The sequence below is a fragment of the Acipenser ruthenus genome, chromosome 12, assembly GCF_902713425.1.
Source record: "Acipenser ruthenus chromosome 12, fAciRut3.2 maternal haplotype, whole genome shotgun sequence".
NCBI lineage: Eukaryota > Metazoa > Chordata > Actinopteri > Acipenseriformes > Acipenseridae > Acipenser > Acipenser ruthenus.
This window is the reverse complement of record NC_081200.1, coordinates 6,548,289-6,571,570: the sequence shown is the minus strand read 5'-3', so window position 1 is coordinate 6,571,570 and position 23,282 is coordinate 6,548,289. Positions and strand designations below refer to the sequence as shown.

Here is a 23,282-nt window from a genome sequence, read left to right as displayed (position 1 = left end):
TCTACTTAAATGTATGGTTATTTTTTACAGATTAAAAGCAATTGGTTGTTCATTGTAAGTTATGTGTGTAGATATGGGAATGGTGCTGTTGGCAGACTTCCCAGGTAAAGATATTTGTGATTCGTGCCTGCAGCTTTGTGCAAACTTAATGACCTCAGAAAGCTTGTTCTGTGCAACCACGTCATTTGATTGCGTTGTTCCTGACAAGTAAAGTTGTTCTTATCTTTTTAAAAAGTATTTGGAGGGAAAGTAATAACTACGCCAAATGAAGACCATAGATATACAGGGCAAATGTTTGTATTCCAAAAACACTTTAAGAAAAAGTCCTATAGAGAGTGTTACGGTGAATTTCTACACAGTAGTACTAATTGCTATATAGTATGCATTGTATATTACTGATAGATCATAGGACTGGCCACATGGTACAGCCTTGAAATTGTGATTTGAATCTCAAGGACCTCGGTGAGACCAAATGTATTAATAAATCCAGTACCTAATCTGGACTCAATGCTTATTAGTTGTAGTTTCTATTTAACCTGTATAGGGAGGAACTGAATATTTCTAAATCGCAACTTGCCTTGTAGATGTCAGAAGTTGTCATTTAGCAACTAAATGGTGTCATGTAAAATGTTGGTAACGGGAAATAAATAATACCAACAAAAATAAAAAATAAAGTAACAATCTTTTCTCATGTGATCAATTCTTGTCACTACAAGTTTGGGATAGTTGCAATCCTCCTCGCAGTCAGTGCCCTCTTACTGAAAGCAATGTGCAGAGGCATCATCGCATGTTCATATTTCAAGGTCAGTGTGTGTGTTTTCTTCCCCCCCCCCCCGTCTTTTTTCTTTTTCTCACACATGAAAATTATGGCTATTGAGTCTCATGAATGAACTGCTGTAAAAACACTGTTTTCTATGTGCATCTCAAAGGCTGTTGTATCTAACAAGTTTTTCAATCCATTTGACATTTGAATTGTTTTCCAATATTGTCAAGAAACAAACCCACTTTTAGCTTTCATTCCGTGTCTCATACAACACTGCTGGGGGTTTAATCTTTAACTCAGTATCAGCAGTATTTATGGTAACGCCCATAAAAACAATGTTCTGGTCCTTTCAGTTTGCTTTGGGTCGTTCTCCTTCTGTGTTACTTGATAAAAGCATGGTTTGTGTGGGTGTTCCTGTAAGTACGGTATATTTATTCATGGTACTTGCCTCATTAAATTGGGCTAGCTTGTTTTAAGGTTGGGCTCATCAAATAAACGCACGCAGAAGAGACTTTCACCAACTGCGGCACTCAATACAAAAGAAATTCCAGCTACCAGCATGTTCCAGTATATCGCATGTTCCAGTATATCGCATGTTCCAGTATATCTCATGTTCCAGTATATTGCATGTTCCAGTATATCGCATGTTCCAGTATATCGCATGCAGGCTCTGGCTGCAGAACAGGTGTCAGGCTTATACTTTACCACAACCCTGTACAGCAGCAATGCAGAGCCATGCACCAGGGGGCTCAATTGTACCAATCAGTAACAGTGACACACGTTATGGTGCAGGGTGGCCAAAGTTGACTCTTCCAGTCCTGGTCTTTGTTCCAACACTATTTTAAATTGTTTATTTGCACCATTTAAACCTCCATCCAAACCTCATTCATTACTTCATTTTACATTGGAATGACCCTCCTGGACTGCAATTGGCCACTCCTTCTGTAATATATGTATTGTTAATTAATCTAGTGCTTGGGTATCTCTATATACATGCAAACACCGCTGGTGATAATGATGCTACATTTAGGTAACTGTGCACACACAAATATGTCACAATGTCTCAAGTATATTCCAGGAGATTATTGATATGCTAAAGAAAATTACTTCCTTGTCTTGTAATTTTTAAATCTTTCTTGCAGTCGATGTAACTGGAAACTTGGTTTGCATGTTGCACTACAGTACGTCCTACAAAGTTCATGGGGTTCAAGGTGGATTTAGTAATATTTAGGTACTGATTTGCTGGTGAAATTATTTTAATCTGCACAGCTCTGTGTTGCTCAGTATTTTGTGATTTCCAGTGTTTCCATAAATGAGTTTGTTATTCCTTATAATGGCTGGCTTTGTGCTGCCAGCTGGTTCAAGTGGCAAAGTTTTTACAGCAACATGTATCCCTGCTTGGGGATGGAAATGAGCCAGGTTTTCTTGCATTGATGGATTACTGCTGTTGTTTAAAAAAAAAAAAAAAACAATCTCGGGATTGAATTTCTTTATTCAGACTAATAACACTGCTAAACTGCATGAAGATCAAAATACCACAGAAAAGGCTCCTAAGTGTAGCACATTCATTATACAGTAGTAGCCCTGTAATGTAATATTTGATACGCCAAGAGCGGTGCAGATCAGGATCTGTGGATTTAGGTACAGATTTTATAAACCTTTTCAATATGAAATAAAAGTAAAATAAAAATACTAACGGACCTAACCAAACAATGATAGTATGCCATGGCGCTGAATTTCAATATTTATTTTGATCTTATCAGAATGTAATAAACTTCTGCTTGGGATAATGTCAGGCTCTCACGGACACGTGTGTGTCTGTAGAGCGATATCATGAAAACAGGAACGAGAGGGCTAGGAGCAGCTTGTCAGAGGTGGTTGAGAAGACTCCCCTGAGATATTAGCAATCGGAGCCCGGAGGTACAGGCTCACAAATAACACAAAACAGGATTTTAGCCTTTCAAGGTTTCGTACAGGTGTTGAATGATGAGGCACTCAGGAAGAGTGTAATGTCACAAAACAGGCACAGACAAAACCAAAAACTATTTATTTGAATAAGAAACTAGAACTGGGAGCAATAGATGGAAGGGAGGACAAGGTAGAGATGGAGGTCTGAGTGGATTGAAATAAGACAGGAAAGAAAGCTGATGTGTAAAAGAGTCCCCGGAACAGGTGAGAGGACAATGCATTTCCTCCAGTTAAGGCGATGCCTTCTCAGCCCTTCTGAGTCATAGGGGATTTTCATAGAAGAGGAAAACTCCAAACAGTGTACTATCTGTGATTTAGCTTCATTAAATTATTTGAATGCAGTGATATGTTATAAATTTTGTCTGCGAGTTATCGTAAATCACCCCGCCCCACTTTACAGTATCACCTTACTTTGACTTTGCATTTTGAACTCCTAACGTTGCACTTTATGAGACAGAATGTCAGGTTAATGTAGCATTGCAGAGTCAACAGCTTTTCAAGCAGGTGCTGGTTTGGTTTTTTTTCTCATCAATATCGTATTATAACATTTGACAAGACGTTTACACAGTGATGCCAGTTGTCTACGCATATCTTGCTAGGTCATTGACCCTAACTTGAGCCCTCAAACTTAACCAAGTGTTTATTTAAATAATAGAACGCTGTGGCTGTTGTCGTGGCAGAATAACCATCCTTTTCTCAAGTCCTTTACTTCATAGTCTTTATAGTCAGGATTGTAAAACACGCTTCTCGTGGTACTCAGGTTATACTTTGAACTGTTAAACTGTTCCTCCTCCTGTCTGTGTTTGTTTAGGTTCTTCAAAGAGCTGGAGGACAGGCATCAACAGAACATTGTCATCGATGATGTCAGTGATATTGTTGAAAAGCATGCCACGTCAACCTTTGACCCCTACGTGAAGTACTGCTCCAATGAAGTTTACCAGCAGCGGACACTGCAGAAGCTTGTGTAAGTGAAATCTGAACGCGAATGTAGCCTAATAATACAGCAGCATCTAATACTGTATTGGGGGTGTCTATTCTGGAGCGGAAGAAGCTTTTTTTTAAAACTTTACGATCCTGAAAAAATGCGTGAGAATGGTTTTAGTTTTATTTAAGGCTAACACTTGTCTTAAATCATAAAGATACATATGTGGGCACACATCCTGTGGTAGAGTATCTGTAATAGCTGTAGATTATCAGCTATAAAATAAATAATAATAATAATATCTAGTCTATATCAGCTTTCACCAGCCATTAATCACAGGCATAATTTCCTCGGGGCTCAATTTACATTCTATCCAGTGCAGATCAAAAAATGTATTGAATGAAACTGTTCCCTGCCCCTAAACTTGCTTTTTTAATAACCTCTGTCTTCTTTTTTCCTTTTTAGAACTAAAAACCCCTCCTTTAAGGAAGTCCTGTCTCGAATCGAGAGCAACCCAGATTGCAGGAACCTTCCTATGATTTCCTTCCTTATTCTCCCAATGCAGAGAGTCACTCGCTTGCCTCTTTTAATGGATGTAAGATCACATTTCTATATAGAATTTTTTTGCCCCCCCCCCCCCCCAAAAAAAAACCTGTGATTTTTTTAAAATATTATTATTTTATTATTTAGTCAATTAGCAGACGCTTTTATCGAAAGCGTCTTTCAGAGACTATGGGTTGAACTATGCATCAGCAACTGCTGCAGAGTCACTTAGAACAGGACCTCGGTTTTGCATCTCATCTGAAAGATGGAGCACAAAGAGGTTAAGTGACTTGCTCAGGGTCACACACAGTAAGTGGCTGAAACTGGAACCTCCTGGTAACAAGCCCCTATAACCAATGGACCACCAAGGCCTGCTATATATTTTGCATGTTGTGTTTAATTTAGAAGACGAAAGTGTTGCAAGCCCGTAGAGATATATTTACAACTACCAGTATTATTTTTAATGAAAAAATTATAGTGGATGCTGCTTCAATGTACCCACTTAAATTCGTTCCACTTTTAAGCCTGTCTGTTCCTGTTACATCCCTTTAATCTTTGTCTTGCAGTTGTATAGTGATCTAGACAGCTGGAACATTAATCTCAGGCTCCTGCACTTTGTGCCTCTTCCTTCCCAAGTGTTCAAGACATGCTTTTAAAACCAATGTAACATGTTGTCAAACAGTATCCTGAGAAAATGTATCTGGCTTTGTTTCAGCTAAGAGGCAGAGTGCTTTTATAGCCCAGATATGCTTGTGATTTCAATGAGCTTTGTCAGAAACGTATAAAACAGTGATTGAAAATGTCGTCTGTTAGGATTTATTTATTTATTTATTTATTTGTATTCATTCCAGTCATTGTGTACTGTCTAGGTAGGTGCAGGGGCAACTATTGTTCCCCTTGTGGAGTAACTTTTGAGAGCCTTCTAATTTCCTATGATTGTTGCTGAATAGTTGCACACAACTTCCATTGATCTAGTGGATCCCATGAACATTGCAGACTAAGGAGTTTTAGTAAGCAGTGACTGTTTTTGTATTGTTCACTGTTTTTATTGCAGCTCTAAAGTATGTATTTACACTGAAGAAGGCACAAGCTGAAATATTTGTCGACTTAGTCTGTTAGAGTTTTATCTTTAGAATTCTGCTTGAGTGTTTTTAAAGGATGGATAATGTGTTTATTAATATGCCGAGGGAAATTGGCATGGGTGGTAGTGATTCACATTGCATGCATACTGTAGGTATTCATTTATTTTTACATTCCAGACTATCTGTCAGAAAACGACAAAAGACTCACACAAGTATGAACTCTGCAAAAGCGCATTTAAGGCTGTCAGCAAGGTGAGGATGAATTGGATTCTGCACACATTTTTTTTCCAATTCTGTTTCATGTACGCAAGCATATTATTTCAATGTGCATATTACGTGAACATGTGAATTAAACCTGCAGTCATAATTGACAAGCAATTTCCGGGTTGCATCCTTCTATTGCAGTACTTTACACAGTGTCTCGAATTACTACATAATTACAATGTTGTTATACATATTTACAATGTAAATGTGTAAATATTTGTGTACGATATATGTAAGTAAACAATTGCTAGGGTTATATTATGCAAAAAGATATTTAATTAGAGTAATTAGAGACACTTAGTGTAAAGTGATACCAAATGATGTTGTTTCCACTAGCATTTTAAGCAGTTAGATTTCTGATTTCTTAAAGGCTGTTGTCTTGCTTCTTGTTCTGTGTTAGCTGGTCCGCCTGTGTAATGAAGGAGCCAGGACAATGGAGAGGACAGAAATGATGTACACTATAAACTCCCAGCTGGAATTCAAGATCAAGGTACATACTGTAAAAAAAGGAAAAACCATTACGAATAGCACAGTACATGTAGTATATTGCCTTGTTATGTTATATGTTATATGTCATATATAGTATATGTTATCATGTTGAATAATAGACTAAGATCTTGAAAGCAACCAAAAAGATATGCCAGCGCCCAAGAGAGTTTGTTATTAAATCAATTTGTGATGTAAAGTGGGTCTGTTGAAGCTCTGTCAAACACGTGTTAATGAGGTGTATTTCCTTGGACGATGTGGTAGTTGATGGATGTGGTAGTTGATGGATGTGGTAGTTGATGGATGTGGTAGTTGATGGATGTGGTAGTTTATTGCTAAATCCATTCCATCGACCTCTCACTGCTGATTTATCTCCTAATCTTACCTTTAATATCTGAACCGAGAATTAAAAGGCTCTGTTAATAATAGTACATCCGTATTGAGATACCAAGCCACGCTCGGTCTTGCCTTTGCCTTGTCATCAAGATAAAACCAGAGCCCTATAAGAGCAATAAAGAAAGATTGATCATCAAAGTCCCTAAGTATCGTTTCAGGGCACTTAAACTGTGTGTTAATTCAATAAATAAAGAAGAGATACTGGGGAAAGCAAGCACACACCATAGTTAAAACAAAGACCACGGCCTCAGATACAGACCGTCCTCAAATGAAATGTCCCTATTTTCATGTACAAATCCCTTTCTTTCATTGCAAAGGGATTTGTCAGATTTGCATTTAACAGAAGGAAGTACAAACCTGTATGACATTCAGGAGACTTTATACACGCCAGTTGCACTTTGTGTGGGTAGTTGCTTTGACAACAGTTCCATACCTTTTATGTTTTTTATGATTATTTATTTATTTGGGAGATGGTTGACTGAATCTTTGCTATTTGAAAGCACCTAGCAAATGTCTGTAGATGCCTTTGAATCTAAAGGGCATGTACAAGTCAAGCATGAGTATGCAGGCTCAGTGTGACCGCCTGTTAAACAGATAGACAGCTCTTCGGATTGAAAGTTGCCTGGCCTCATAGTTCCAACTAAAGATATTAGTTGCTAACAACAGTGGATAGTTCATTTGGTGGTTTGATTCCAGGAATAATCTGCAATTCAGAGTCATTATAAACTTATGTCAATTGGGGGCTGTGACAGGACGGCTGAGGCGGGTGAGACCAGAAAATGAAACCACAACAAAGGCAGCACTTGCAGGGCCGAGACACAGCCTCGCTCAGGGTTATTAAGTAATACACGCTTTCAATAACAAAACAAACAAAACGTCACGAAAGCCAAAATACACAAACACTAGAAACACAACACAAAACAAATACCGTGCTGGTACAGCAATCCGGTAGGTAGAAGTTGTTTTCTGTATTTCATGCATATATCGCTCAATCGTCTCCGTTTCTCTCTCTCTCTCTCTCTCTCTCTCTCTCTCTCTCTCTCTCTCTCTCTCTCTCTCTCTCTCTCTCTCTCTCTCTCTCTCTCTCTCTCTCTCTCTCTCTCTCTCTCTCTCTCTCTCCTGTTCCTTCTCCCTGAATACACTCTCCACCCTGAACAACAAAATCTGCAGGTTTTTATCCCTGTGACCATTTCCGAATTAACGCTAAATTATTCAATTCGGAGATGGTCAAATTCTACATGAGTTTACCGGGATAACCCCATCCATGCTGCCAAACAATGCGAAAAACATTGTATTTTTACAAACTAAACAATATGTTTTAAATAATAACACAACACACATACAAAATAACACCTAAAAACACAGTGGCCTAGTGCAACATTAGTTTTCTGGTGGACACAGTTGGCATTGCAGTAATTGGCACATTTTGTAGGCAGCTAAATAAGTCTACCTGCTTACATACTTCAAGGAGCAATTGGAGGCACCAGTGATTTGCTATATCAGGCCTGCAGATAAATAGTGGAACTCCGTTCCCAATGTTTTGTCCAACTCCTTTCTCAACCAATAACAAAGCAGAGCTGTCCTAAACTGCTAATGTAAGCCCGCTTGGTTCAGATTATGCTGTCCTTGCCCTCTATATAACCCTCAGTGGAGACACAGGGGGAGGCCAGGCTCCCTGCTGAGTCTTTAGGAAGTGCTGGAAGAGCCTTGAGTAAATAAATCAAAACTGTTAATGACAGCTGTGCATGGGAAGTGCTGTTGGATTAGAGATGGGTTATATTTACATTCATCTGGATCAGCTGACAAAAGCCCTGTTTTTTAAAAATCAGTAGATTTACATGCACTGTATTTACAGCGGCTGTTATCAGTTACTTGGCAGCACCATTCACATCACATCTCTCATGGTTGTAAGGTGTTTAAGTTGGAAGATGAGCGTGTGAAATTCTTTACTGCAGTAAATTTGACTGTAGCGTTCGTGTTTTTCTTTTTTTTTCACTGTAACAAATTGAAGTGAACATATAACAAGCAGATTGATACAGTATCTATAAACCTTAAACTATTATTATTACACATTTTCTGGTTAAAATACACCACAAACCCTCCAAGGAATTAGTGCTGTCAGAAAGAGCTTTTGCTGTTAACTACATGGTCTTTATAAATGAAGGCACAGCTATAATGGGTCCCTCCAAATTAACCTACAGTATTTGATAAACGCAATGTATTGCGTCAAGTAGCCACAGTACAGTGCTTCGCTAGAATAAATATGTAAAGTGAAGCATTCAATAGTCGATCTCCACCTTTGTGAAATTTTGAGCTGTAGAGACTAATGTGCTGTATACTGCTCTTGTGGAAAGTTTAATTGAATGTCGCCATCATCCAGGGAAATAGTGTTTTGCTGACAACGTGTTCCGTCCGTCTCTCTTGCAATCAGCCATTCCCTCTGGTGTCTTCCTCCCGCTGGATGGTGAAGCGAGGGGAGCTCACTGCCTTCGTGGAAGACAACGGGATCTTCCTGAAGCGCACCTCAAGGCAGCAGGTCTACTTCTTCCTGTTTAACGACGTTCTCATCGTTACTAGAAAGAAAAGGTAAGTGCAGCCAAGTCTGATTCCCATTCTTCCCAATGCTGCTAATTTAACATTGTTCAGCTACATGGCTTAAAATGTTGCATAGTATTTGTAAATCGCATCCTGTTTATATATATCTAAACTTTTTTTCAAACCTATGATTTGTTTCGTTTTAGAACTTGCTGTCCAGCATCCTTATTCAGTGTTGCGTCGGGTAACATAACGAAATACATATTTTTTTCTTGCGTTGGAATAACCAAATAAAAGTAGTGTCACCACAAAGTAGAACACATTCCGGCAAATAATTAGCATACCGATAATGTATTTTCAAAAGCCCCTTTCATTGGATTGACTAGAGCTGTAATGCAGTATCTTGCATTCAGAGATTTTGGTTACAGTTAGTAAGATAATCTTGTACAAAGGGAGTATCTTAGGCTTTCTTTTCTTTTTAGAAAGGAAATATGTCTGATTTGGCTACTCTGTGTATTGAATTGCCCTTGCAAAATACTGTACGGTGTGTGTTTTTAGTTTGCAGATTATTAACATAATACTTATAAGCTATTCATGCACAGTACTTGCTCATTATTTGTGAATGATAGTTTTCTGTAGCTTGTGGGCACATCTGAATTAAATCCATGAGATTTAACATACTGTAGGTTGGAAGAGTACACTGCAAAATGCCCCACAATAGTGTAACAACAGTGCCAATAATAATTCATGCTTAGTTTGTCTTGTTGCTGGTGAGAATCTGATGCACAGTGATGGCACCGTATATCCGGCTATGGGGCTGGACTTTTGAGACACTCTGCATAGTCATCTGCTGACTGTTATTTAAAATGAAAGGTGCCCGTCTCTGTCCATGCCTAGGAAATTCTCAGCTGTGGAATGCAGCTGGACCTCAGTGAAGAACAGCCAAAGAAACAAAATGGAATGTTACCTTGCAGCTGGCCATGAATGCTCGCATCATAGGCCTGAGAACACAAGCCCTTTTATTGATATTGTAGCTTTCGAAATTGCTGTGTTTTGCAAGTGAGTGGGGTGGGCATGTGGTCCTTTCTACACATTGTAGAATGAGGAGACACATCTGCTAGCTTTCAAGAGAACTGGTACATTTACTTTGCATTCATACTGTAAATATTTAGATTTTGCCATTTGTGAATGGATTAAGATGCTCTTTTAAAATACCACTGAAGCGTAGTAGTGTTAAGCATGTTCTATTTTATGTTTTTTTTGTGGTAATTAAACCTGCAGCTCCAGTAAAAGTCAGTGTCAAAGCCTATGCTGGCGTGTCTGCATTAAGGTTTTAATGTGAAACAGGACATGGCTTTTATTTGGGTTGTGTTTTAATAGATCATAATAACGGATATGCCTCCAGAATTTCCAGCTGTATTACTTAAGCTTGGAACTCAATATAAAATAGATGATGCGTTGTTTGCATTGTGACTTTCCCTGTACAGAAAAATATTACTGTCTAATTCATAATTCTGTCTTCAAATGGGAATGCTTGAAACGTGAAAAGCTGAATTTACAATAAATTGTTACCCACTGTGACTAGGGTATTGCTGGAAACACTGTAGTCTATTCAATTAATCTAAATGTGGGCGGATCTAATTATCATCATAGTTTAATTCATTCAAAGAAGGGACTGGCTCTTTTTTTAACTCTTTGACTCAAGTGTATTTTTGTCTTTTAAAACAAGTAAAATGACTTTTGGTCTTAATTTAACATTTAAATTGCTCCGGCCTTGCTTCTATGTATCATTAATCTTGAGTTATACCTTTTTGGCCCTTGAAAAAAACATTTTCTCAAATTGTATTGCTCACAGGAAACAACTACTATTCGTTGGAAATGTTTTAACAAGAAGCATATGGTAATCACTGGGTTTTTTGGGACAGTTATGTAATAGTAACTCTTGGTTACAAACGGCTGTGTTTTTTTTTTTTTTTTCTTGTGTGTGTTTTTTTTTTTTTTGGTTGGCCCTTTTGTGTTTGTGGTGGATCATTTTAATACTTTCACTTCATAAAACTCAATGCAGATGCTTTTAAACATGAGTGCTTATTTGTACAACATATGCACTTTATTTCACAAAGAATGTGTTTGTTTTACTTCATGGGTTGAATCTCGCGGCCCCTGTGTGAGTGTGCCCATAATGCATGTGATTTCCAAGTACTTTTGAACTCTGTGTCAAACTTTACAAGTCTATCCAAGTGTCTTTCCTCTCCATGATGTTAATTTCCATGGCAGAATTCCAGAAGCTTCTCTGTAGTAAGGATTTTTATTTAATTACCCTCTTTAGTAACATTTGCAGCTTACACTCCCTCTAGATTTGTAAATAATCAGTTTGCACATCGTTATTACCTCTACATAATCTGTCATCTTAATTTCCAAATGGATTTGATTTCACATAGGGTCATAAAATCCCATGTCGTTACCTATATGTCTTTAATTACAGGGAACACAACCCTATGCTCGTTTACTGTAATAGATTTCTGAATAGTTCTACAAGTTGATCTAAAGCATAATGCCGGTATTCAAGTTGTGAGTCTTGATAAATCCAAGACCTTTGGACTGTACTTTAGAAGTTATGTAATCAAATAAAAAAAGGTAACTTAAATCTACCTCTGCCACCTGCTGGAAAAGAGGAATTAGGAATCTAAAATAATGTTTAATCAATGTTCAGAGGCCATTGGAGCTATGACCACAAGTTTAAATTTTGAGTTTTAATTCTTCTGTCTCATTTATCTCAGTCACCAAAGTGGCACCAAATTAGAAGACTTTCAATAGTCCAATAACCTGAAGTATTTTTTTACAAATTGTTTCATTTAACATGTGTACCATGTGAACCATTCTCTTCTTACCTACTGTAGTATCCGTTGCCTGGTCTTTCTAAACTTCTTGATAAGGACAGTATATGCAAATCTCTTTAGACAGAAACTCCAGTTACGTGGTTCATTTCCATTGGTGGAATACTGTTTGCCTGTGAATCGGTTTTTGCATCCTTGCAGCGACAGACTGGGGGATTCCCTAGATTCCACTTCACAGTTAATCAGGCGCCCCCATGGCAGCTGCTCCTCAAACATGTGTCTTCTGTCACATCTATAACAGGCAGAACTTGCAGGGCGAAGATGGACTGTGCAGCACACTTAGTTAATGTTATATATTTTAAACCTAACTAAGGTTAAATATGTACTAGTATAGAGTTGTGCAGACCGAACCTGTGCACAGTAACCTCATGTAGTAAGCAGTCGTTTATTTTTTTCACTGTGGGATAGATATTTGTTGGTGTTTCTTAAATAAAATATTCAGATTTTTACCAATTCATTTAGGTTGTACTTAAAATAGTGAAATAACGCCTACATCAAGCTGTGCCTGTGGGCAAAATTGTGCCAGTGAGACCAGGCTGTCATAATCATGAATATTGCAATACTGGTGGTTGTAGTAGTACTACTGCTATGTGCTCTCAATCTCCGCTTTAGTGCCATTTGAGAAATCTGCATTTTAATGTAATTGGATTTTACAATTTGGAAAAAGTTAACTGTCAAGAGAGAGAAATCATCATGCCCTCAGATGTATAATAAATCCACAAATTCCTTCGAGGGCCAGTGACCTACGTCAACAGAAACATGTCAGAAAGTCATGATCTTTCCATTCAGTGACAAACTTTTAACAAGTTCATATGCTGGGTGTGCTAAATATGTCTCACAACTGTTTGCCAAGGCTGAATTCCATCAGTCTCCTTTGCTAATTAGAAATGGTTTGATAACTCTGAAACAAACTGAGGCCAAGTGATGGGAAGCAGCTTTTCAGTCAAGCCTGCCTTATGTCTGAGATATTAATTGGGAGCTTGTCAAGAGATTTGCCACTAGAGTCGTCCATTTTCAGAATACAGGCTTTGCTAATGAGTAGGCTGTTAATTATGTTGATGACGATAACCGCTTAAGACTTCACACAAAAGAATGAATAGATCACTGATTTGCCATCCTCTGAAACTATGATCACATTGGACTAGAAGGTCTATTTTAATGCACTAAACCCTTATCACTAATTGTGTTTTTGGGCTGTAATAAGATCTGCTGCTGTTTTACATCAATAAAACTGACTACATGAACTTTTTTTTTTTTGTAAATATTTTATCAGACTCGGATACGGTGTCAATGTGAGTATATTTGCAATGAAATGTGTTTAGTATGGTAAGTGGATCTCAGTCTTATGAAGTTAAAGATGGAAAAGTTTCCCTCCCTAGTAGCTGGACTGTTTATAGGTTCTTTCTAAAACCAAGAACTGCTTTATGCAGAGCTGCAGGTAACTCTTCCATTGCATCGCAGATCAAGCCTCTATAGTAGGGGTCCTAAAGTTCAGAACTCTCCTGGTTTTTGCTCCACCTGTAGTCTATTTAACTGAATCAATTGAACGTCCTTCCGGTGTTCGTCACCTAATTATTTAATGATGCCTATAGAACCTCAGGCAGGATTTGCACACCTGCTCTAGGTTTTACAATTGGCTTTGTCAACCCTGAGCTTATTTGAATACATAGTGGAGGTCACAAGCAAGGCCACAATGTGCAATCAGGGTCTGGTTAAGGTTTTTAAAGATCAGTATATACTTTTCTTTTTTGGAAACAACATGATTAATCCCAGTGGTTTCTCCAGATTAAATATATAATATAATATAATATAATATAATATAATATAATATAATGATCATACACGCTCATATTGTTGCTTGGCTTACCAATGGAATAAATGCATTCCTTTTGAGAAATGTCCCGTTCTGTGTGTTTATATATTGTTTGCTCAATTTCTCAAAACAGAATGTCCCTGCAAATTAGGTGCTTGCATTTCAGTGACCTAGTACTGAATAAATAACTTCTAATAAATACATATTGTTTTCTCTTGTTCCAGTGAGGAAAGTTATAACGTCATTGACTATGCATTGAGAGACCAGCTTTCTGTGGGTCAGTGTGAGATTGAGGAGCTCAACCTATCCCCTGTGAAGACTACGTCAGGGATGCTGTACTCACGACAAGGATCGGCCAATCACGTCTTCACACTGGCTTTCACTAGCAACCACTCGGGAGAGAAGGTGACGATGATTATGGGAGCAGAATTTCTGTGAGTAAATCAGTAATCTAATGACATCTGCAAAAGCATAATCACTTGATAATAAAAGACATGACTACTCTCAGTAACATTTATCATACATTGTAATGCATTGTAAACGGTGTCATGCGTGCCCAATGTATCAAGGCATTGTTGACATCAAAATGCAGTGTGCTTCATTGTTAAGTAAAACAGAATTAAACTTGCAAAATGCACAAATACATGTAGTGCAATTCCTTCATAAAGTCAAGCCCTGTACTCTTCAGTTTTAGGTATTAGAATTCCTGCAATGTAAAGTTTAAGTTTGAGACCACTGAATAGCTGGCAAAAGCACTTCATTCAAAGCTTTGTTTTTCCTCAAAATGGCTTTCGACAGTCAAAACACTACATGACCAAACTGCCCTTGAAATGAAAGTAGTGTTTAAACTAATGAGCCTGCATGCATAAGGTGATTTGAGGAAGGGTTATGAGGTTGTTCTTACTAATTATCATCTGCTCACATGTTAAGGAGTTTGAACAGTCATGAGATCGGAGGTCTTTCAAGGTCAGGTTTAGCATGTGCATCAATGGCCTCTGATTGCCTGGCTCAGTTAGAGTTCTTTAGCCCATGGATACAGAAACTTACATTGCCTAAGTCTATAATACTTATTCTACATGCACTCGTAAGCTTTCCCACCTCAAAGCATGCATATTTTAAATCATGCAAACCACTATAAGGTTTTTGTAGATTGACAGAATGCATAATTATATAATACGGCACTGGCAGGATGGAGCACCACTCCTTTTGATTTGAAGGGTACATTAACACCTGTATAAATGAGATATTGGTGGGCTCTCTTTTTTATAATCATCTGACATTTTAGTACATTTGCATAGAGGTATATTTACACCCACAGATTAAAAAAAAAAAAAATGACTGCGTGGTGTAAAGAATGATGCTTATTCAGACTGTTGCAGGCACACATAGTCTTATTTCTGTTCAGCTCCAACTTTTATAAATCCATCCATAGACACATTGTGTTAATGTTGGATACACCCGAGTCTCGCCTTGTTGCCAATATTACAGAAATCAGCCCATCCCATACTGGAGGCTGTTCAATGATAAGTCATCACTCACCCAAGCACACAGTTTGATCACCTTAACGTCTTGAGTTTGTGTTCTATGAGCTGTCGCATCTTCATGACTTTTCATAGTATGTCACTGAAGAGTTGTGTGCGTGACTCTGTCTACATTACTGTGAGTTTTCAGTCATGGACAGATTTTATTGCTTCTGGGAAAGGAGATTGAAGTTTGGAAAACAACTGCAAAGTCATGATCATTTATTGGCAATGTGAAAAGCATAGAAGGAATGAATATTCAAATCCCCACTGACATCCTGTTCTTTTCTTAACTTGCCAAAGAATCCTGTGGTTGTAAACTTACCCCTGAAGGTCAAAGGGAAGTCTTAATGTAGTAATGGTTTATGATGATCTTTGAGCCAGGGCTGTTTTCAGTTATCTCCTAATCTGTTTTTGGTTGATATTTGTTTTCTTTTCTTTTATGAACTTACTGAACTTTATAGCTTGGGTATGAGAAAAACATTTACACAACTGATGATCTTGAAGTAAATCTTCAGATTTCAGACTCACCATTTAACATCTTAATAACCCTGCAAAGAAACTGGTCTACTCTTCAAGTACTAACAATACTACAAGTAATAAAATCAAGTGCACTGCAACATCATGACTGTAGTGCTGCTTCCTGATTGCCATGTGTGGTATACAGATGAGACTGTGTGGTCCAGTGGTTAAAGAATAGTGCTTGTAACCAGGAGGTCCCTGGTTCAAATCCCGGCTCAGCCACTGACTCATTGTGTGACCCTGAGCAAGTCACTTAACTTCCTTGTGCTCCGTCTTTCGGGTGAGACGTAGTTGTAAGTGACTCTGCAGCTGATGCATAGTTCACACACCGTAGTCTCTGTAAGTCGCACTGCATAAAGGCGTCTGCTAAATAAACAAATAATAAGAAGAAGAGTAGTAAACAGCACCCTTACATTGACCCCTTGTACTTTTACACATATTGTGAAGCCTAAGAAATAATTTCAAAGCACATAAACATGCAATCGAAATCAGGAGAGTTCTGCCACAGAAAACAAATATTTGAACTCTCACCGGACGACCCAGCGAATGTTTTCATCTTTAACATTGCTGTTGAATCGTGTTATTTGAACCTTAAGGGATTAGCAACAGTAATGGGGTTCTTGATTTGTGTTGTTAGACGTGGGGCTGAAATGGAGACCAGGGGCTTTATTTTGTGCTTCATGGCATGCTAATTGCATAGCGTTAAAGTTGTTGCTTGGCAACCTGCATTGTTAAGGCAGCTCTTTCCCACGATTTTTTTTCCTTCTCCCCACCTGTCTGCTGGTCCAGCATGAATTGTATCGTACTCTTAGGCTTTCAGTAAACAGTTTGTAAAAGGATGTACTGTATTCAAGTGAGTTCATGTTTAATTTACATGTGGGTGTTAACGTTGGTTATCCTGTTGGGGTGACTGAAATGCAGAGAAATACACAACCTTCTCTATTTATCGACAGACGGGTAACACAAGCGCTGGCAGTGTGAGCTTTTTTTTTGTGACCAATTATTATTTTTATTTCTTTTTTTCCCCCCAATTTGGAATGTCCAGTTATGTTTTTTTCTCCTCACTGCAGCGAGTCCCCACACAGCACAGACATTCTGAGGGCGTGTGAGCGTCCTCCAATCTCACAAGGCAGTGTGAGCTTTAAACACACTCATACTGAATGCCTTAAGCTTGTCTCGAAAGATGAATCCTCTTGTGTGCCTGTTCAATCCCATGTCTCTTTCTGACTGCTAGGATTGTGTGCTGATTTTGAGATGGGGATCATATGGAACCCGCAACACTACATTAGCTTGCCCTGTTTATTTTTCTTTTGTATGCTGAGATGTCTGTGATCTTAGCTTGGCTTGACTGAAGGATATAGAGGTACTTATCACGCTCCAGTAGCCCAATATGAAGGATAGCCCAAGGCTATATAAATGTGTGCAAACAAGAAGAAAGAAGGCAGCTGTATATGAATCTCCAGTCACCTAATTTGTTTGCTAAATGCGTGTTAAATTATGCCGCCAGGACCAAAAGCCTCTTGTTGATGTTGCTTGCTTAGTACTGGCTTTGCCTGGATAAGCACATACTTTATATATGTAAACTGTGTGTGCATTAATAATAATAATAATAATAATAATAATAATAATAATAATAATAATAATAATAATAATATTTTTTTTTTTGTATTTCAACTTTTTTTTTTTTTTTAGTGCCATTTAACCACAGAAGCTTCCTAGGGAAATTCTGACATGTTTCAGGAAAACAGAAAAAAAAAGTCGAACCAAACGAAAAGCCACACACAGTAGTTTCTGGCCACCGTCCGTACAACAGGCAGTCCATGAATCACAAACACATGCTATTAGAGTCAGGTATATAATGGGATTAACCCATTAAGGGTTTTTAAATCTGTGTTTGTGGTATGAGGCATACTGTCTGTTTTTTAAACAATTGATGTTGTGTAATAAAATATTTACTTTAGAGCAATGAAACGTGATGGGTGGAGACCTTAGGACTTTACCCCAACCATAGAGGCCTGTACTGTATAGAGGTCTGCTGTATTAAGTGTAAGCAATACCACAGCACTGTACCTTCTGAAAAGTACCATTCCTTACTCTTTTAATACTGTAGTCCATTATACAAGTCCTGGAAACAACTTACTGTATACACAGAACAGTAACTGAACACTTGAGATGTCTTCTTAGTATGCAGAACACTTCAATGTTCTGATAATGCCAATTGTGTAATGGCTCAATGCTTAATTGGCTTGCTCTCTAGTTATAGTACAGTATATGTGTTTGTTTTGGTCCTTGTGTTATAGGACGCATAAGGAAGCCAATATTGGTCTTTGTTCATTATCTGCCTCTACAATCAACCATTAATATTCTGTTGTTTTTTTGAATACCCTAATTACTTTAAAATGACTTGCATTGTTTTGCTTAACCAGTAATTCATATTGTGCGCCGGTAATTTCAGGGCGAAATATTGCATAGATATTTAATGGTGGTGCTTTTTACACTGCTTCAGAAATTTGAAGTCACTGTGAAGTGTCTGACTGAGCTGTTGGATGCTATTAATAGCCATGGTGATACTTTTGACAGGGCTAGATAGATGAGAGATGCCAAACGGAGGTTTTTCACTGTTCCTGACTTTTTGTAAAAACTGAAACAAGACTGTTTTTGTTCCCCGAGTTACTGGCTACTACTGGGGGGCCACCAAGCTTAAGGGAAATCATTAGCATCCAGGCAGCCCTCTGGAGAAGTGAAAGAACTTCACTGTTCTGAATAGATAGTGGAGGCGGAGAAGGGAATTCAGAGCTATATTTTGTTGCTCAATGTGCTGTGCTCGTTGCCAAGCTTGGGAATGGTTTTATAGGTTCTGATTCACAAATGGACTGAAGAATCCCTCCCCCTAGAAATCATGTGAGGAAACTGGATTCAGATATTTCCATCTATCATAATATTCCTCAACTGGTTCTATACGTGTGTTCTGGTTGACATACATAGCACTGTACTTTATTAAATAAACTACAGACTACATTAGATCTGTCCTTTTCCTTTATCAAAGTGTATGGGAAGCAAACCACGTGATTTAAATCGCGACATACGATATTACGAGAAACAACAGTGGAGACTTACAGGACCCGTATAGTCCTATTACTCCCCTAAAAACTATTTCACAAAACTCAAATCTGTTTTTAATTACAACTGTTATTGTTCATTTTGTATCATTTTCTATGAAATAACGTCTTTCAAAGTAAATAAAAACAAAACCGTCAGTTTAATGCAGAAAGACAATTGCTGCGTACTGTGCAGCGGCAATTAAAATTGGCAGCCAGAGCAATTGCAGAATATCGGAAGGGTATCATTTCAAGCAGGGGACCTGCATCTTTCTAGGGCCAGTATGCCAAAGATAAGAAGCTGCTACAGCCACAATTTCCATTAAAGGTAGAGTCTACATTATGCTCCACATATAAAGTAGTTAATGTCAGTTTAATTTAAGACTCCTGTAAAACTGCAGTGCCATAAATGTTTGAAATGCATTCACTTCAGATATGAGTCATTCCATAAATATGTATGTTTTACTAGTAAGCTGTTTGAAAAAAGCAACTAGCAGTGTTCAGTCATGTGCGTTTACCATCTGCATTACCAGTATTACCACTGGTGGATTTCATAGCAACATTGGACTTGAAGTTTTAAAAGCATTTCGTTTTATAATAGTAATATAGAACATAGCTTTTATTTTTTTTTTTTACAGCTTGGGTTTGAATGAAGGCTAAAGGAGGTCATGAGACTCATTCATTAGAGGGAGGGAGAGAGAGAACTTGCCCTCATCTATTGAGTGCAACATTGGGTCCTATTCACACAACTATAATGATTCAGTGTTGCAATAGTTACCTAGATTGACAGAACTGTCTTTGTCATTTTCCTTGCATGCTCAGTCATCTCGATCCCCGTCTCTTGATGTGTATATGATACTTGCAAAAATTCTTAACAAAGAGACATTCACAAGGAATGAAGGTGACCTTTTTAAACTTTTTTTTGTGTGTGTGATGGGTTGGAATCGGATGAGCCTTTCCTTCTGTTACCTGGGTCTGGTGGGTGTGTCTCAATGCTGAGCACACCACCTGGGCAGGCCAACAGCAGACACCTTGTTCTGAGACCGACACGGGTCAAATTTCCTACCCGCTGTGTTTCTGTGAGATTTATAAACCGAAAATCATGTAAATCAATCAAAAATAGTGTTTAGTTCCTTCAAGATCATCTAATTTGGCCATAGGAGCATGTTTTATGTGACAAAGGGTAAAGGTGAGGACTCCAACTTATTTCTTCCCTTTCTCTTTGCAGTAATGAGAGAGCTCGCTGGATCACAGCACTGGGAGAAAACAGCAGCGCTAAGCAGAGCATAGACAGAACAAGTAAGTGTGAACAAGCCAAGCTACCTTTAAAATTAAAATGCTGCCACCTTGTGGCCACCTTTCATCTTAAATCGCATGATGAACTGTTCATTTTGTCATGTTTAAATCTTGCTGTAGCACTGACCCAAGTGGAGATTACGAGAACGTACACTGCAAAACAGCCGGATGAACTTTCACTTCAGGTTGCTGATGTGGTGCTGGTTTACCAGAAAGTTAACGACGGTGAGTTGCAGTCTTATGATGTCTATGAATTATGCACATATAAAACCAGTACCAACAGAATGCTGATTTTATTTCTTTTCACAGTGTATTGGTTACAGTGCCTTGTGATACTTAGCTATGAAAGGCGCTATATAAATAAATATTAATAATTAACAATTTAAACACAGGGTATCGAATCGGTGTCTTTTGCAACATAGCAACCCATTAATTACAGCTTGTTACGTTAGTTACAGAAATGTAATTAACATGTATATATAGTAACTGTAACAGCACCTAATGCAGGTGAGATCAGATGAGGGGTTTGTCTGCATCAGAACTAGTGGTGCCTTAGCTGATCACTTGTTTCAGAGTAACTCATTCCCACTGACACTTTGGTTTTAATGAGGCAGACTCATTTTTAAAGGACTATGTTTTCTACACAATCAGGCCTCCATGTAGATGTCCTCTTCATGAATACTTCATGCACATTTCAAAGTGCTCAAATGAATAGTTTATACCCTTTTGAATTTGAATAGTGCTTCATTTATATCTGTGTTATTCCCCATCATATGTGTTTTTAATAAACATTTTGTTGCTGTTTCTGCACTCATGGAAATTTGACATGTTTAATAAGGTCACTAGAATATTTAACCTGTGGAACTATAATGGGAGTGAGTATACCCAGAATAGATATCTGCATTGGCCCCATGCATTTCTATGAAGATACATCAGTTCAAAGACTATTGGCATCTTTGAACTTCATCAGTCGGTCCTATGCTATTTCATGTTATTTTTTGGTAATAAGAAATAAAGTACTTTTTAATTTTTTTTTTTTTTTTTTTACAATGCCCACTTAATCACCAACCTAAATGGCTGCTAACTGCAAAATGTATTGTATCCAGCTGAACTGTTTCTTTCAGTGTTAAAAATTGCCATAGGAATGGGGAGACACCTGACCTTGTTTAGAGCACTCATCTTTGCTGAATTGTATGAGGATGCTAACACACACACATTTTCAGATGATGGTTATTATTAAGCCCGACGCAAATGCCATACAATGTATTATGAAGGCAATATTACACGCTCAGCCTCCTTTTAAATCAGAATTAGAATTTGTTTGCCTCACTGTTATCTAGCTATTGCGGATTTTATCAATAAATAGAGTCTTGCCCCGTTGATAATTTTTATACTGAATAGACAAATGTCTCTTTTGAAAAAATACATGTTTGGAGCAATGCGAATAAAGTATTTCTACTATTATAATGACGTGATTTGCATTGCTCCAAATGCTCTTTGTTGATAAAACAGCCTTAATTAAAAAAACTGTGTATTGCCTAAAGAGAAACGTAGATTATTGATCAATCCCATGTAAAACATGCTTACTCCAAAGTTGCTTTTTCAAACAGATATGATTATATATGTGGGGAAATTTAATTTATACTAAAGCCCGCCAGAAGTGAATTTGAGGCTTCAGGCAGCAGTGCTGTCAGCAAGAGTTTCGAGATCCGGCTTTTCCCCAGACCCAGCTTGTATGTAAAATGTCAAAATTACGAGTTTTTAAAGTCGAAATTTCGGTTTTTAATTTTATTCTCACATGACCCTCGGGCTCATCCGTAAGCTATTGTATAACTCAACAGATATACAAATAGCTGTTTTTGTTTGACATGCCTGGTATGCTTGTAAAACTGGAACAGCATAAAGCTGGAGACATGGCTAAATTGAATTGTATATTAACAGAGGTTCTGTTGTCCTTCAGGGTGGTATGAAGGTGAACGTCTGAGAGATGGAGAGAGAGGCTGGTTTCTCTCAGAATGTGCAATGGAGATCACATGCCAGGCAACGATTGAGAAGAACATGGAAAGAATGGGCCGCCTGCTCGGACTTGAAACAAACGTTTAGGATTTCTAAAGAATATTCTCCCGCCTGCCAACTTTCACTATTCGTACTTGAATTCCTTGATCAGGACTCTTTCTTACCACTGCCTTTAATAGAAGTATGATGGCTCACCTTTGCGTTTACTCAGTTCAAAATTTAAGGGCATCCAGCGTTTCTCTGATGCTGTAATCAAAATGAAATGTTTTTTTTTTTCTAATATTGCACTTCAGGGACTGCTCATCTCTAAAAGACTTTGTACCACTTTTTATAGGTTTTAAAGGGCTAAAAGAAAAAAAAAACACTGTAAAATGCTATTTTTTTGTGACCAACAGGAACTTTTTAAGTATGAAATCAATATTCTGTTTTGTGTGTAAATAATTGTATGTTGTTTAAAAGCATGTATTTTTTGTCAGTACAGGTATGTATTGCTATTGAAATTGTAAGAATGTAATTATGATTCATGGTAAGATTGAACAGTCAGGAAAAATTCAGTAAAGATGTGTTATAGATTTCTTTTCATATGGTGTAAAAAAAAATACTTTTGTAATTTACACACCAGAAGGATACAATGTTCCCTTTCCACGGTCCACAATTCTTCATCACAATGCATGATGGAAAATAATACATAATGACAAAAGGACAAAATTAACTATGCCTTAAGAATTTAATTGCATGTCTGCAGTGATTTGAAGCTGATGCAGTTTTAATAGTTTTTGTTTTATTTTTAAAACTCAGGGAAATGTATAGAATGAATGTATAGATTATGAAACTTCTAACTAACATTTTTTTTTCCTTAATACAGATATTGTTTGTAAAAATGTTTAATAGAACATCTGGGTGAGTGTCTGAAAACTTATGAAATACAGTATCTGTAAGCAAGTGCTTCTGATGCCTGATTCACAAATGAATGGATTCTAATAGGGACCTGCAGATTTACAAATAACAAATGTAATCACTAAGAACAAAGGGGTTATTAGGGTTGTTTTAAAGACTGTAAATAATACAAATTAAAGTAAAACAATGGCTGGGTGGAGATGCAGGAAACACCCAGACTGATAGATAGTCCTTATAAGTGAGGGATGAGTTATCTGAGAAACATGA

General features: G+C 37.7%; 1 protein-coding gene across 1 annotated transcript in view; it reads left to right on the top strand.

Moving 5' to 3' along the window:
- Positions 1-22,950, top strand: part of LOC117416517 (rho guanine nucleotide exchange factor 26-like) — a 37,174-nt gene extending 14,224 nt beyond the window's left edge. Inside the window, exons 7-15 of the mRNA XM_034027637.3 lie at positions 3,543-3,695; positions 4,119-4,248; positions 5,456-5,530; positions 5,943-6,032; positions 8,856-9,010; positions 13,891-14,100; positions 20,035-20,105; positions 20,223-20,327; positions 22,063-22,950. Coding sequence (XP_033883528.3) covers positions 3,543-3,695; positions 4,119-4,248; positions 5,456-5,530; positions 5,943-6,032; positions 8,856-9,010; positions 13,891-14,100; positions 20,035-20,105; positions 20,223-20,327; positions 22,063-22,205 — 1,132 coding nt within the window. The 3' untranslated portion in view covers positions 22,206-22,950. The remainder of the gene's footprint in view (positions 1-3,542; positions 3,696-4,118; positions 4,249-5,455; positions 5,531-5,942; positions 6,033-8,855; positions 9,011-13,890; positions 14,101-20,034; positions 20,106-20,222; positions 20,328-22,062) is intronic.
- Positions 22,951-23,282: the final 332 nt, after the last annotated feature.